General features: G+C 36.2%; 3 protein-coding genes and 1 pseudogene across 3 annotated transcripts; 1 reads left to right on the forward strand and 3 right to left on the reverse strand.

Moving 5' to 3' along the window:
• Positions 1-5,079: 5,079 nt before the first annotated feature.
• On the forward strand, positions 5,080-5,565 carry LOC133680188 (uncharacterized). Its single transcript, XM_062102999.1, has one exon. The coding sequence runs from the start codon at positions 5,080-5,082 to the stop codon at positions 5,563-5,565; it is 486 nt and encodes a 161-aa protein (XP_061958983.1).
• Positions 5,566-7,024: 1,459 nt separating this feature from the next.
• On the reverse strand, positions 7,025-8,172 carry LOC133680392 (hemoglobin-2). Its single transcript, XM_062103311.1, has 4 exons — positions 7,979-8,172; positions 7,746-7,860; positions 7,518-7,634; positions 7,025-7,323 (listed from the first exon to the last, which is right to left on the reverse strand). Exons 1-4 carry the CDS (start codon positions 8,089-8,091, stop codon positions 7,186-7,188), a joined length of 483 nt encoding a protein of 160 aa, XP_061959295.1. The 5' UTR covers positions 8,092-8,172; the 3' UTR covers positions 7,025-7,185.
• Positions 8,173-8,832: 660 nt separating this feature from the next.
• LOC133680189 (uncharacterized) lies at positions 8,833-11,899 on the reverse strand (annotated as a pseudogene).
• Positions 11,900-11,985: 86 nt separating this feature from the next.
• Positions 11,986-15,016, reverse strand: LOC133680391 (plastid division protein PDV2-like). Its single transcript, XM_062103309.1, has 2 exons — positions 14,461-15,016; positions 11,986-12,806 (listed from the first exon to the last, which is right to left on the reverse strand). The coding sequence occupies exons 1-2, from the start codon at positions 14,770-14,772 to the stop codon at positions 12,171-12,173; spliced, it is 948 nt and encodes a 315-aa protein (XP_061959293.1). The 5' UTR covers positions 14,773-15,016; the 3' UTR covers positions 11,986-12,170.
• Positions 15,017-15,833: the final 817 nt, after the last annotated feature.

The following is a 15,833-nucleotide window of genomic DNA, read 5'->3' on the forward strand; positions in this document are numbered from 1 at the left end:
TCGCCATCCTGTCGCACCCTCCCGAGAGCTCGACGTCGCGGCGACCCATCCTTCATTTGCGGGGGTCGATATTGGGGTCTTTCTATTTTGAAAAAGGGAGTCGCCACCTAGTATTATGGTCACTAGGAAACCTAACTGGTCTTTCAGAGATTCTAAGGCAAGGGACTGGTTGCGTAAAGGGAAGGTATTAGCACCCCTAGTACGCCCTACCTAAGGTAAGCTGCTTGGTGTTTGATTTGCCTTATAAATGTTATGGTGTTGATGTTCTCTAATCCCATCACTTTCCTAAGATAAGTCGGCTCTGATGAACGAAATCTAGGGTGCTTTAAAACCTATTTTTTTGTCTTAGTATTTTATACTTTCACAACTGGTAAACCGTGGAGTAAAAAAAATATTGAAATGTCCTCGATTATAATCAAGGCTTCTTTCAAGGATATGTGCGGATTTATTATTCCTAGAAAATTATTTTGGATATTTACCACTCCGGGTTTCTTTATCCAAATATTAACAGTGAATAATAACAAATTATCCCCAATAATATTTTGGATATTCGTCCTTTAAGGATTTCTTTATCCAAACATTAGTGGTGAATAATAACAAATTATCCCCAATAATATTTTGGATATTCGTCCTTTAAGGGATTTTTTTATCCAAACATTAGCGGTGAATAATAACAAATTATCCCCGATAATATTTTGGATATTTGTCCTTTAGGGATTTCTTTATCCAAACATTAGTGGTGAATAATAGATGAATTCCCCAAAAATAAGATTTTTATATTTTTGGAATATTGGCCAATACCCTTTGGAGTTTTACAAACATGTTGTAAAATCCAGAAATGCAAGAAAAATAATTTTTGTTGTGTTTAAGAAATCCATGCGAAAACACATTTTTGAAACTTCAAATATTTGTTTTTTTTTTAGATAAAAGACGTAAAAACAATGTTAGGGTATTGGCCGTATGCATGAAAACAAAACATTTTTTCATTTTTATATTTTTTTCTGATGTCTTGATGAAAACCGGGTATTTTCATACCGGATTTGTATCTTTATAGTAAAAAAAAATACAAACTTGCAGAAAATCACATATTTTTTGAATACATATTTGAAGAAAACTTTTGAATGGGCCGTACCCGGCCCAAAAGGAAAATGGGCCGAAATCAGCCCAACAGCATGGGCTTACTTTCTACAGGGCTGGACTCAGCCCAGCAGCATGGACTGGGCTGATATTCCAGCCCGAAACAAACAGTAACCTGGTACTGTACATGAGTACAGTAACCGGGTTACTGTACACGCATAGTAACCGGGTTACTGTACATAGCACAGTAACCCGTTAATTAATTAGCGGGTTACTGTGCACGCACAGTAACCGGCTAATTATTTTGTGGCTTGCAGAACGTGCAGAGCGCACATTCTGCATGCAAGAAGAGGACCCTAAACGGTGATAAGGGAAAGAGTTACCTGAGATACTGAGCTTGGATAGATGGGCTGACAGTGGTGCTGGTGGCCGGTTTGGCGGTGGCGTTGCTGCGGCCTTCTTCCTCCTCCCTGCTGTTTTGGCACTGCTTCTTCTTTTTGTTTCCTTTGCTCCCTCTGTCAACAACTGTCCTTCCCTCTCTACAGCAGCTTCAATGGAGGTGCAGGTGGTAGGGAATGGCTGGGATGAAGATGGTGGTCGGTGGCTGTGGAAACCGGGGACAGCAGCTGTTCTCTCTTCCCCTCTGCAGAGGTGTTGCTGGGGCTGTTGCAGCTGCAGTGAAGGAGAAGCTGAGGTGAAGGTCTGCAGCTGGCTTTGTGTTGATGAGAGGGAGAGGGGAGAGTGCTGGGGCTGCTGGAAGAGAATGAGAGGAATGGGAGAGGGCTGCCCCGGTTTGGCTTTTGCAAGAGAGGGGGTTGTCCCTTGTTGCTGGCTGTTGAGGGGAAGAAGAAAATCAAGCCGGCTGGGAGAGAGGAGAGGAAGATGATGAGCTTTTCTGGTTTGTCTTTGGCCAAGCAAAAAGAGGGAAGGAACGGCGCTGGTTTAGGTGGGGTGAGAGGCTGAGAGTTTCAGTCAGCTGTTGTGGGGAAGAAAAAAAATTAAAAGCCCAGGGGGGGTTGGAGCTGGCGGCCGGCGTTGGAAGTAAAGGAAGAAATCTGCAGAAATTGGCCGAAAATGCTGGTTTTTTGGCTGACTTTGGACCCGATTTTCTTCCCCCCCAGGTCTTCAACAGAGATTCTATTTATAGGCGGTGTAAGAGGGCCATATTGTCTATATTGGGGAAAATTTTCAGCCCTTGATTCGACTCGAGGAATCCAAACCGTTGGTTCAAAGTGTGCACCTCGAGCTGCCAAATTTGGCAGCTCAAGGCTGTGAACTGCCCGAGGTGGCCACTTTGAGCCACTCAACGGAGCCGTTTCTAAATATTTCGACCCGACCGGACCATTCTCCAGGATAAAGGGGTTTCAGGTGGACATGTTGGTGCACGTTTTTGTCGAATTTGAAGGCCAGACGAGCCGAAAAATGCGCCTGGAAAGCAGCCACTCGGGCAGCTTTTTGAGGAAGAAAGTGAACAGTAACAGGCGACGTGTCACCTGGTTTCCCTGCGCCATTTTCAAATCAGTCCTCCAGTTTTTAATTTCTTCAATTTGGCCCTGGATCAAATCCAAAACAGCCCCTCTGATTTACGCGCCTTTTCCAAATTGGTCCCTGGTTTCGAATTTTCTCAATTAAGTCCCTAATTGGCCCTTAAACTTCAATATCTATGCAATTAAGCCCTTGATTGGACCTAATAAATTCCTAAAAATTATAATGTGGCCCCAGAACTTTAATTTCTTCTAATTAAAGCCCAAATTGACTTAAAATCAATTTTTCTTGCAATCAAATCCTCTATAAATTGAAACATAAAAATCCAATTAAGTCCATAAACATCCAAATTTGGGCTTTTCTCCTTAAAATTCAAATTTTCCTTCTCAACAGGGCTCTCATCCTTCAAGAATATATTGTCAAAAATCAAATCTTTGTATTTTTAACCTCCTTGACCAATTTTCCGACCATTTTCTGAGCGCTCCTACCTCCTGTTATTTTTCTAACCTCCTTTGGGCTTTTTATTTTTATTTTTTTTGTGGGGACCCAAAAATAGGTTACAACAATATTTACACTAACTTGCAATACATTAATAAGAAAAATAAAAGTAGCATAGAAACTATCCCTAATACTTCAAGATCCTAGCGATGAATAATTACAAGAACTTGGTGGAAAATTGGTGTGTTTATATATATATATATATATATATATATATATATAAACTCTGCAAATGTGGGCAGATCTCTCCTTGGCAGCCACACAACGCCGTGTCATAATTGTTGCTTATGCTAATTAACCATATCAAAATATAGTGGTACAAATTTTATTCATTACTAGCTATTTCACCGCTATTTTGTAACGAGTCAGATTTTGTTTTTTAAATAAATATATAGTTTTTTATTACTATTTTTCAACATCTTTTTTATATAAAAAATCAAAAGTAAAAATATAAAAACTTATGTATACATCTAATAAAATTAATTAATTGAGAACTATACAGGTTAATAAATAAATAAATAATAAACATAAATAAAAATTAAATTTAAAAAAATTAAGAGTCAAATATAGACTAAGATATTTAGCCTCGCAACTCGGATCTTTGACATGGTTGTGTTTAACGACTTTGCTCACAAAAATCAATTTTTTATTTAATTAAATAATAATAAAAATAGTCACATATGAAATTAATTAAATAAAAGAAAAGAAAAAAAAACATTAGGCAAGGTTACACATATTAAAAATATTATCTAAAAATAAATATTTTTAAATAAATTTCATTTATACAAAACATAAAAATGATTATAGATGAATTAGAACAATCTTTCAAAAAATTAAATGCATATAAAATAACCATTATTCAAAAGATTCTAGATAAACAAAATAAAACAAAGAATTATTATTAATTTACATATAAAAAAGAATTAATTAAAAAAATATTTTTTAGAAAAAAATAAGTACTACTAGGCTTGGCAAGTTAGGCCAGCATGCGTGGCCTATCTAGTAAGGGCTTGCGCATGGGCTTGCAAGAGTAGGCTCGCGTGCTTAGGCCTTTATTTTTTTTTATAGAGCGGATGATATGTTGTTCGATCTAATGTTTTTGGAAAAAAAAATAGACGACCCGTCATTTGATATTGTCTAGTTTTTAGCCATTACGGCAGCCGAAAAAACAGAGCAAAAGTTTTTTCTACCTAAAAAATAAATTTTCAATTCATTTTTTACTCAAAACACCTAGAAAACATCCTAGACAACTTAATAAACTCATTCATGCCCTAAAAAAACTGAAAAAACCATCACAAAACCTGAAATCAACTTGAAATAAAAAATCTTGCCAAGCTTAGATTTGTTTTTCTAGGTAATTTCAAGGAAAAAAAACACCTAATGTGAACTCCTATCATCAAACGAAACAATTTAACATCAATTTCAATTGTTTTTGTAGCTGGAATCAATGCGAATTTTCTCTCAGTAGCACTAGATTTCAGCGAGTTTCTCTCAAATCAAGGGCCAAAAAATAAAAAAATAAAGTTTGAGATCAAAATTGATTTTACTCTTAGATTTTGAAAATTGAAGGGATCTTATATTTATAATTTAAAAAGTATGAGGACTACAATAAACATTTCACCCAAACTTTTTAAAGTTATCCATTCCTTTAATGTTTTTTATATACTTTAATCCTTCATCTTTCAATCTCACCTTTTCCCAATAACGTTTATAATTTGATCCAACAAGGAAAAAAGAAGAGCATTGTGAACAAATTATTTAAAGTTCCATTTGAGAGTTTTGAACCGTGAATTCTCCACGCGTTAAAGATTTTTAGTTAATTCTTTCCCTGTTTAAATCACTTTTGCTGGGTCAATATTCTTGGCCTTATAATATTCTCGCCCATGCCTTTTCTCTCCCTGTATAAATCACTTGTTGGTTCCTTCGATGGACAGCCCAATTCATCATTCTACCGACCTCTCTTCAGTTAAAAAAAAATAAAAAATCCTTCCTCTCCCTCTCTCTCCCTCTCTGTAGAAGATGGGCAATTGTGCATCACCTCAATACACAAACAAGGTTGGTGGTGGTGGTGGTCTAAACTGGCCATCCACAGCCAAAATCATTCACGTAGATGGAAGGCTACAAGAATTCAGGCAACCAATCAAAGCCAGCCATATACTCTCCCTGAACCCCAAAAGCTTTCTCTGCAGTTCAGAATCCATGTACATTGATTGTCACCTACCTCAAGTGCCAGATGACGAGGAACTACAATTGGGTCAACTTTATTTCCTCGTGCCACTATCCAAGTCAAATGTCCCGTTATCCTTACAAGAATTATGTGCACTTGCTAGCAAAGCTAGTGCTTCTCTTGCTCAGTCGGACAACATGGGTTTTACGCCGAACAAAACAATATTGCCGTATTCGGATAGAAGTGACCCAAAAATCCTGGCCACTGATGAATGGTGTTGTAAGATTCCGGTTGCATTGACCCAATCCGCGAATTGGTTACCAAAATCACAGAATTAATGAAAATGAACTTTTTTTTTTTCCTTTCATCGATTTTAGAGTGTAGAAAAGAGTGATTAATGGCGTACGATAGGGTTTCCTCCACCTTCTATAGCTAGATTGTAATGCTAGATCAGCCCTACTTTAGATGCATCTAAAGCAATGGAATAGTTGTTGCAGCTTTGGAGGGATAAAATACCGCAGGAGCCTTGTCTTTTGGCGTTCTTGCGCTTTATTTATAAGATTGTGTATGCTTTTTAATATAAAAATCTAATGCTTTAGCTTTCCAGATTAATTCATGGGATTTGTGGAGGTGATGTTAAGGCTCGCTTAAATCAAATATCATGCATGTAGCCTGCTTCTATATTAATTTCGAGGCCCATCAATTGAGCTATCTCCAGCCGAACTTTCCTCCAGTTACAATTTTGTACTTGAGAATTTTACACTGATGGTTTTTTAAAGTATTTTTTAATTAGAAATATATTAAAATATATTTTTTAATTTTTTAAAATATTTTTAGAACGCAAAATAAATAGTGTCTAAGAAAAAAAAAAGCAGACCTTTTGTACTTTAATTCATTACCAAACATTAAGAATCATTGTCATGGAGGATATTGTTTAAAAATAGTGATAACAACTCGTGTAGAAAGATTATTAGGTGCCTCCGAGCAGCTGCCAAGAAATAGCATGGCACTGCTTCTTTGAATCTAAAACTTTGTAATAAGCGGACAAAATCTCTTAATAAGTAAAATTGGACTTTTTTAAGAGCCATGTAGATGAACAACTTATAAATAATTAAGTCCAATATTTAGTTGATTTAACGCTGAAACAGATAAGAAAAAAAAATATATAGTTGTTTTTATAATTCATGTAGAGTACTTGAGTTCTATAAATTAACGGGGAAAGATATTAAGATTGTTAAAGTAATTTAGATCAAATATAAAAAGAAACTAAATTTTTTAATAATCTATTTATTATGAGTGTTTAAGTTAACTTAAATATAAAAAAAACTATATATAGATTAAACTGAAAATAATATTTTATCCTTAATAAATAAAATTAGATAAATATTATTTAACAAGATAAAATTAAAATACAAGAAAATTACTAAAAACCATTGGAAATCATGGAGGCCAGAATATTGATCAAGGAACAAAAAAAGAAAAAAAAAGCTAAACTATATTTGAGCCTTGCAATTCAGCTTCATTTAAAAATCCTGTTGTGATTTGTGATTCCTGAAGGTTGGACCGGGTGGGTTAAAAAACTTTATTTTTTATTAAAATAATATTTTTTTTAAGTCAAGGATTGGATTGACTAGATTTAACAAATAATTTGGGTCCACTTTTGATTTTTTGTTTTGAAATATCTTTGTAAGAATTATCACATCGAAGAGAAAGATCAGAGGAAATTTTGGCATTAGCTAGCTACTTGCAGGTTATTAAACCTCCATAGTAATTTGGATTTAGAAGCAGACGAAGACATGAAAATATGACAAGTTTTATTCAAACATACCCGCTGCCAAGGACGGGCAAAAATCTAGTAAATACATGATGAGAAAACATTCCCAGACACCCGGATTAGTAAACAAAGATTAGCATAACACACATGCTTAATTTTGCAAAGTTTAATTCATTGAAGAAACCTAGGAAGGGGGCTTCATTTCTGTCTTGATAGCAGCGACTAGCTGATCATAAGCTTCTCCCCATGCTTTCTTCATTTCTGGTGACCACATTTCAGGTACAGCTTCCTTAATTGTCTCCAATAAGGCAAACTTTGTTACCTGTGCAAACATTTACACAGGCAAAGTTGAATAAAACAGGGTTTATGCACACTAGTTTAGTTCTTAGAGTGGGCGGATTTGTTCCCATAACAAAAATAAAGTGTCTTTTTTTTTTTATTTCTTAGCTCTAGATCAATGAATTATATTGCTAATTAGTTTTAATTTGATCACTGGTTGATTATTAACAGTTATACCTCATAATGTTCATCAACTACACCATTTTTGAAGTGGACAGCTCCTAATTTTTTCAAGCTGGACTCTCTTACTGTTACTTTCCCAGCTTTCCTTAGCTGCACAGCTGATTCACAAGTCTGCAATATCACACGGTACAAGATATTTTAGTGTAAGATTTTGGAGGCAATGAACCCATGGAACTTGGTGATGGACAAAGAATCAACGTTATATAAAAGGTGGGTTATTACCATGATAAAGACAGACATGGCATGGGGCTTGAGTTTTGGATTCTGCTCGACAGGAACGCTTGAGTCTCTCAAGAACGGGAACAATTTCTGTGCTGATGGAGCAATTTCAAATATCCTGCAAACATCAATTAATGCAACAGTAAACAACTTGTACTATAACATATGGAAAATGCAGTGTTGAACCTGAACTTGTTGGTGCACGGGAGGATATTAAAAGGACAAGATTGGCTTACTTCAAGAAGAATTTAAGACCCAATTCTGAAGCATTCTTCTTCATTGCACTCCATGACTTCACAACAAGAGCTTCTTGTTCTTCTGTGAAACCCTTGAACTCCGAGGTACTCATAGTGGCCCGGTGTTTTAGAATTTGACAGGTTGGAGATTTTATAAAAATGGGATTGGTGTTCTGAGCCCATCTTGGATAGCTTTTCATTTATATAGCCAAATTCAGAGAAGATGAGATTAACTCTTCGCGGCTTTGGAAAGCCATTTTGTTGGGAATATAATAATAATTTACAAAAGTTACCAGCAACCAAATGTCCAAAAACCAGGGGCCAGGCCAGGTTGTTTGTGGCGTCAAGTACGTGGTTTTAATTATCAATTTGGATTGGCATTGTAATGGGATTGACCAATGGCTAGTATATCTTCGACAGGCTACAACTATTCAATTTGAAATTTTCTTCAATTGTTAATGGAGATCCTAGAAGTAAATTCTCCACAGACACTCGTTCAACAGCTTTCCCACTTGATTTTTCAGTTTTTTCCCCTCTTTTTTCTTCAGTTTTGAAGGCTGATTTTAATAAATAGGGTTATGATTCCGTGTAAATACAGTGCACAAAACTACTGAACCTGGTTCTTCAGTGTTTGCTAGCCTCATAGATATGTGAAGGGTGTTGATAGTGAAAGTTGACTTTCAAATTAGAATAATTTGTATATCAATCTCTCTTTAGAATTTGAACTATCTGTAAATTCCGTTCAAATTTGGGGAGCATATATTGATGTGAAATCCAATGGTTGCATTTTCTCACACTTTCTTTTTTGGATTTTGGTTACAAGGTAGAGGGGACATGGATGCCGGACGGTTGAGCTACATGCTCATTGGCAACATTTTCAAATACTGTAACAGTGTAGTCGGCATTACTTCTATGGCAGTGTCATCAGCAACTATGGCATCTGGAAGAAGAACAAGCTACAACGGGGTTTGAGACAGGAAAAACATCACGAAAAAATGACCTATTCTGATAGCTTCTTCGTTCACCATGTTATTCAAAGAAAACAGTACAGCAGAATTAGATATGCAGAGTGAAAAATGACCTCTTCTGATAGCTAAAACATTAACAGAAAAGAATGACCAATTCTGATACATTCTTGGTTCACCGTTTTATTCAACAACTAATACAGGATGATCAAATAACCCTACTTGAACATTTTTATGACAAAATTTCAAGCTTAATTCATCAGATATAATGTCTCCCTCCCAAGGTCTTGCTCAAGGAGTCTGTGAAGGGGGCTTCATTTCATGTTTTATACCAGCAACCAGCAGGTCATAAGCTTCTCCCCATGAATTCTGTGGATAATTAGTTAAGCAAATCATGTTCTGCTGCCTAAGTAAAAAAGATGTTACTGATTTTATTAGGGTTGGTTAATGAATAGATTGATAACTTAATTTAAACATAAGAGTTAATTAGTAATTGCATTGTTACCTCAAAATGTTCATCGACAACCCCGTATTTCAAATAAGTAGCTCCTGGACTCTTTGACAGTGACTTTGCCAGCCTTCCGGAGTTGCACTGCTGATTCACAGGTCTGCAAGGGGCATGCTTAAATCTTAGTTATTCTAACACTCGCAATAAAAAAATTCATCCATTCGCTATTTCAAAGATAGCTCGAGAAGAAATAAGCACTTAAATGCAGCTTGTTTCCTATTTCATACTGCATTTGACTTAGCCTTGGGATTCTCCTTTCATGAATTGTGACTTCCTTGTCTACAGGATCAAACTGCCTTCATTGTTCAAGTCCCAAACCAAATACGGATTTCTTTATTCCTTCTGGCATTTAGGTCTTCTAATTTATGTTCCAAGGAATTATCTAAAGACATTGTTAACAAGCAGGATAGCACATGGTTAAACAGGACACAGTAAGAGAATGATCACACTTACACAAGACATGGTTTATATCGGAGATTGATTGCTTTCAAGTTATTTCTAGCAATGTTCATTCTGTTTTGAAATAATTTTTGAGAAGTTAGCACTCTTTCTTTAGGCAGGTTTGAGAAAATGAAAAACCCAACTCACATAATTGTCATGCCTCCATAGCCTGCCTAGTTCTCGTTGTCAGAATCTTCATCATCCAAGTTATCTATATGAGTTATTTCAAACTATCTATCCAGATCCTAATCAAGCCAGGTGTTGTGTTTCTCTACCTTCAACTTAAGCTTAATCCAACAGAAATTTTAATTTTAACTTTTTTTCCTTTTGTGATATATCCCACAGTTTGTTAAGACATCAAATCTGAGCTCTTCACAAGCTGTGATTCCTTTAAAAACCTAGCAGTGCCTATTTTGCTTACCAGACTACTATATTTCTAGTAAGTATATAGTACGGAAGTAATTGAAATAGTTATGTAGATAGGATAAACAAATAGACTGACCATAACAAAGACAGTCACGGCATGAGGTTTAAGCTTTGGATTCTGCTCCAAAGGAACTTCCGAATCTTTCAAAAATGAGAACAGCTTCTTTGCAGTGGTGCAATCTCAAAGATTCTGCAAATCAAAACAATCACGTTCAACGTATACTCAAGATTAAATCCCAAACCCACTTGGTATTAAAGTAAGTTAGCAGAAGAACTTCAACAAAAAATTCTTAAGAGTATAGTTAGTTCTATGATCAAGAATAATAATATTCACCTGAAGAAAAACTTCAGGCCCAATTCTCCAGCATTCTTCTTCATGGAATTCCATGATTTGACCATCAGAGCTTCTTGCTCTTCACTAAATGCACTAACTTCTAATCTTACACAGTTACATCCTTTCCAAATCTTTGTATATAGCCAGATCATACAATGAATACCAAAAACAAAGAAAATATAACAAGGGAAAAGGAAAAAATGAAAAAGGAAGCTACTTCTGGAATATTTTGGAGTTCTGCATACAAGCCCATGTAGTGCTGCCTCTCTCCTGACCCATGATAACTCCATGGATTGCTGATGCAAGAATCTTGGACCAGATTTTTGTATTACATAATGCTTAGAGACATCTCTTATGTCACATTTCTGGATCCCTGTATCTGTAAGTTATAGTTTCAGTTTTTTCCCAAAATAAATTATGTAAAGAAGTCAAAAAAGAGAAAGAGATGGAAGGCAAAAGATACTAACCATCAGAGAGGATCGTAGTAGCCCTTGAAGTAGGAGTGCTGATAGTGAGACTCATCATCTGGTGAACACTTAGTAACAGAGACAAAGAAGAACTTGGGAGGAATGATATACGGCTGAAATCGGTTAGCTTTGAAGCACTCACATAGATCAATAGAAAGCAGCTTCATCAGTTAGGTTCTGTTATTAAAAAAAAAAACCCTGGCTTTGGCTGAAACCAAAGAAATTTAAATATTAACCTTTCAGGTTGTGGTGGAGCCAAGATTATTTTTCTAATCTGGTGGCGTCATTTTAGCACAGTGCATGACCTGGGACAGTGTATTTCTTGAAAGATGGCAACCATGATTTGGACTTGGTGACTGAAGAAGCGACTCTTACATAGTTACATGCTTCATTTTGGACATGTCCCATGCCGGCACAGGAATCTGGATTCAGAGAAAAAGCCTGGACGTGTATAATATGTGGAATAAAATTTGAAGCATCTGTAACTGCTCAACAAGAGCTTCAGCCCCTTCGGAAGATGGTTGAAAAAGTTTGGGCTGACATTTAACTTGGTACCTCACCAGATGCGCAGAACCAATTCAAGTCTGGCCCCTGTGAAAGGCCTTCGAAGAGAAACAATTGTTCATACAGTCGCCAAAACTTTCCGCTGTTCACGTTTCCAGGGCTCATTCAAGGAGACACTGGCATTCAAAGAGAAACCATAACCGATACTGTCAACTGTCGCCAGCAAGCCCTCCTGATAATGACAATTAATTTCAACATGAAGAAAAAGCCGAGGACTGCAACGAATGGAATTTTTGTGTAATTTGTTAAGCAACCAATTTTATTTAGAATCTAACGTGGCTTCTCAGATTTGGAAAACAGGATTTCCAATTATCAACTGCAATAAAGATCATGCATATGCACCACTTGCGAGTATCGTGAATACTACAGGTCATTGAAGCAAACTCTTCATTCACTATAATGAAGAATGAAAGTGTAAAAAAGATAGACAATAAATCTACCAAAACTTTCGAAAAAAGAGAATAAAGATAAGACACCAATTATGAAACTATCCACTCCCATAATTTACATCAGGCTTTCCAGCCACTGAATTAAAAGGAACTGCCACCCTTTCTTTCACGACGCACCGAACTTCCCCATCTTCCTGTACCAGGATTCTCCCAGGTGGGCATTGAACAATTTGTTTCCTCTCATCAGCTGCTGGTTGCCGACACAAGCCTAAAACCTTGAGAGGAACATTTTTCTTTCCAATGCCAGGTCCAAAACCAGCCAAGCTTAACATTGATATTACACCAACAAGGGTAATCACAGTCTTGGCTGCTGCACTGATGATGTGTCCCAACCCTTTTCTTGAGTTGGATGCAGTTTGCACCTGATTGCTTTCTGACTCATCCTGATACCTCTTTGCTTCACCAGTTATTATCCCATTGGACTTGTGTGTGGAATGAAGGTGGGAAAGATGGCGATTGTTTAAAATCAAGGACTGTGGAAGGCGGCTAGGATATGGAGGAAGCAAGAGATCATTGTTATGCTCCACAGTTTCCCCAGCAAATGCAGAGGCTTCCTTTATTACTTCCAAGTCTTCCCCTTTGTACTCCTTAAGCTTATCCAGTAATATCTTGCGGCTATGTTCAATCTCACCAAGGGCTACTTCTTTTTCATAACGTTGCTGCTGCTGCAAAGCCTGGCCACCAGAGGGAAACAATTAAAGAGCTCCTAACCATCATGTATTGCATCTCAAAGAAGTTTGTTTCTATACATGTCCTTTCATTGGATAAAGAAAGGTATTACCTATTGATTTTGGATAATCCCCATATGCATAAATCATACAAATAAACTTTGGACTGAAAAAGTTTACTACCTCATTCTCTTCATTGCCAATCACAAGTTATTTATACTACCAATATTCTCCATGCCACCACAATATCTCCACCCGCACTAGCACACAAGTGCATGCACACATGACGAAGGAAATTACATTAAAGAAACAAAAAGAAGAGAATGTATGTATGCTGAAAAGTCAAAGAGTGCAAAAAATGATTGGAATATCCCACTTCAAAGCAAGATGAAGAGAAGATTTATAGGATGTCAAGTGAGACCAGTTCATGAAACAAAAGATTTTCTTAGGCTCACAGAACAGAAATGAACAAAACTGATTTATCAGATCATACAAGTATTCTACAACATCATTGTTCGTGCGAGCCCGACACCCCCTTCAAAATTTTATACCCTGTCCTTTTACTAGTTCGTAATATGCACAGCAAAAACCCTGTGAGGATAGAGCACATTCTAGTGAAGGACTAACACCCACACATAATTCACACCCCTGTCCATGTTTACATGTCACTACATCAAATTAGATGCAAGGCATCCATGACTGAGTAGATTTGAAATCGAATACTCATCAAGACCTGGCAGAAATTATTCAAGTAGTAACTAAAGTTTTCTTTACAGCCAACAAAATCAGTTTTAAAACAAATCCATCTCCTTGTCATTGGTAAGGAAATCCACTACAAACATACAGGAACAATGAAATCATTGTGGTTAGTGTGTGAAATGTCACAGTCCTTGTCATTGGCAAGGAAATCCACTACAAACATACAGGAACAATGAAATCATTGTGGTTAGTGTATGATATTTCACAGCTGTAGCAACTTGTAAACACTAGTAAGAATTCAGTAAGTAATCTTTAGCATTTTACAATCTTGAATAGTAGGTACTGGTCAAATGATTTACATCAGGAATATAGTAAAGACAAGCTCAAGTACTTACAACATAGTATCAAGAGAACTAGGGCATTCAAACAATTAGTTCCAATAAATGGAATAGCTTTTTTCAGTCTCAGTAAAGCATAATTTGTATGATAAAGTTGGAAAAAATTGAAAATGTTAACATCAATCCAAGATGATAAAAATAATTCTATCTCTGCTTTCATGTACACAAATATTCCCAGCTTCCAATTGATGAGTAACAATCACATGAATCAGTTCGTTACAGCAATTTTGCAAGAAAAGCTGATTCCAAAGCCAAAAGATATGAAAAATACAATAAATCAGCCCAAACCTTAGAAACCAAATCCTCTCACTCACTCACTCACTCCCATTCATGCTCAAGCTTTTGCCTTTGGGCACAAAACATAAACTTCAAAACATGGTCTCCACAATGAACCTAAAACCCAATTTATACGTCTCATTCATTATTTATCAAAAACAAACAAATGGGTACTGTATATTCTTCTTAAAAACACTCTTATTGTCAACAAAGTTAGGGTTTTTGGCGTAAAAACCCTAACTTTAACAAGAACAGAGAAATTGGAATCATAGAAAATGAAAAGAAACCTGCAAGTTAGAGAGCTGGTTCTCAAGGGACTCGAGAGCATCACGGATACGCAAAAGCCTCTCAGTCTCATCATCATCTCCTTCCTCTGCTTCACTCAATAAAACCCCATCAAGAAACTCCGAATTCTTAGGACTCTTTCTCTTCTCTCCTTTCCCTTCAAGACCGTCACTCTCTTGCTTCTCTTCTTCAAAAGATTGATTCTTTAGGTTGTTGGAAATGTTGTTGGTGGTTGCTTTATGGATGCAATTACTGATTTTGAATCTCAAGTCTGTAGCTTTAGCCAACACTGCTTCAATTCCCTCATCTTCCATTTTTGTTTTTCTCTACGTGGGTTTTGTTGGCACTGAATAGAGTAGAGAACCTCGGGGTTTGTAGGTGATATTTTATTTTTCAAGGGTTTTGTTATATGTGGCAGAAGCGCCAAAAAGGGGTGCTGGGTTTGGGCCATTCTGCGTTGCGCAAGTGATCCTGGTGCTTTCTGAAGAGATATATCACTGTTTCCCTTTCTTTTCTTTTGCTTTCCACCGGTGCAAGACAAGACCTAAGCAAACAAATTTCTTGTTATGAAAATCTTCATATATATATATATATATGCATTTCATTCACGAAAAAAAAAACTTCGACTTTATAATAGTAATAAAAAGTCTTAGAAAGTCTTTAACATGATTTGTGAGATTCAAGTCTGACCATAGATCTATGTATCGACTTTTCTTTTAACTAGCTATTTTTGGCCAACTCCCCCATATGAAAATTGAGTTTTTTTTGGGTTTTAAATAAATTATTTATATATAAATTGGTATATTTATATAAAAAAAATTGTGATTTTTTTTTATAAAACTAATCTATTTTTTTGCCAACTCTTCCGTATGAAAACTGAGTTTTCTTAGTTAGGTTTTAAATAAATTGTTTACATTTAAATTGATATATTTATAAAAAAAAAATAACAAATTTTTATCTGGAGAGGAAAGGAGAGGATATGTAGAGCATTTAGCATCAAAGAAAAGGGAGCAAGAAAAGATGCTTTGTGTGGCTGAGGGAAAAGGTGTCACTGCCATGGACCTGTGGTGCACCGTGCACATGTGACACGGGAGCAAGGATTTTGTGCCCTTTTGTTTTTTCAATTTATTTAACTCACAAAAAATTAAAATAAAATAAAATCTTATAGTTCTGTTTCCATCATGTTTGATTCTATTGATATCCTAGGGCAAGTACTGGAAGCAGTGCATTCGTCGTTTTGACCATGAATTTGGAAAATCCCACCCGCCCACCCATGTTTTCTCCCTTTTGAAACCTTTCCTTCGTATTTGTTGGGAGGTAGCTTTTCTCTCGCAGATAAGGCTAGCAACAAAGGTGAGATTGTGTTCAATTTTTC

Source organism: Populus nigra, chromosome 19, assembly GCF_951802175.1.
Source record: "Populus nigra chromosome 19, ddPopNigr1.1, whole genome shotgun sequence".
Lineage (NCBI taxonomy): Eukaryota > Viridiplantae > Streptophyta > Magnoliopsida > Malpighiales > Salicaceae > Populus > Populus nigra.

What these genes read in the sequence shown, in the direction of transcription:
- LOC133680391 (XM_062103309.1), bottom strand. Translation starts at nt 14,772, where the DNA reads ATGGAAGATGAGGGAATTGAAGCAGTGTTGGCTAAAGCTACAGACTTG. An exon ending in ACCAGCTCTCTAACTTGCAG is followed by an intron (nt 12,807 to 14,460) that starts GTTTCTTTTCAT and finishes TCTGGTGGCCAG; the next exon opens with GCTTTGCAGCAGCAGCAACG.
- LOC133680392 (XM_062103311.1), bottom strand. Translation starts at nt 8,091, where the DNA reads ATGAGTACCTCGGAGTTCAAGGGTTTCACAGAAGAACAAGAAGCTCTT. An exon ending in CCATGTCTGTCTTTATCATG is followed by an intron (nt 7,635 to 7,745) that starts GTAATAACCCAC and finishes GTGATATTGCAG; the next exon opens with ACTTGTGAATCAGCTGTGCA. An exon ending in TAGTTGATGAACATTATGAG is followed by an intron (nt 7,324 to 7,517) that starts GTATAACTGTTA and finishes ATGTTTGCACAG; the next exon opens with GTAACAAAGTTTGCCTTATT.
- LOC133680188 (XM_062102999.1), top strand. Translation starts at nt 5,080, where the DNA reads ATGGGCAATTGTGCATCACCTCAATACACAAACAAGGTTGGTGGTGGT.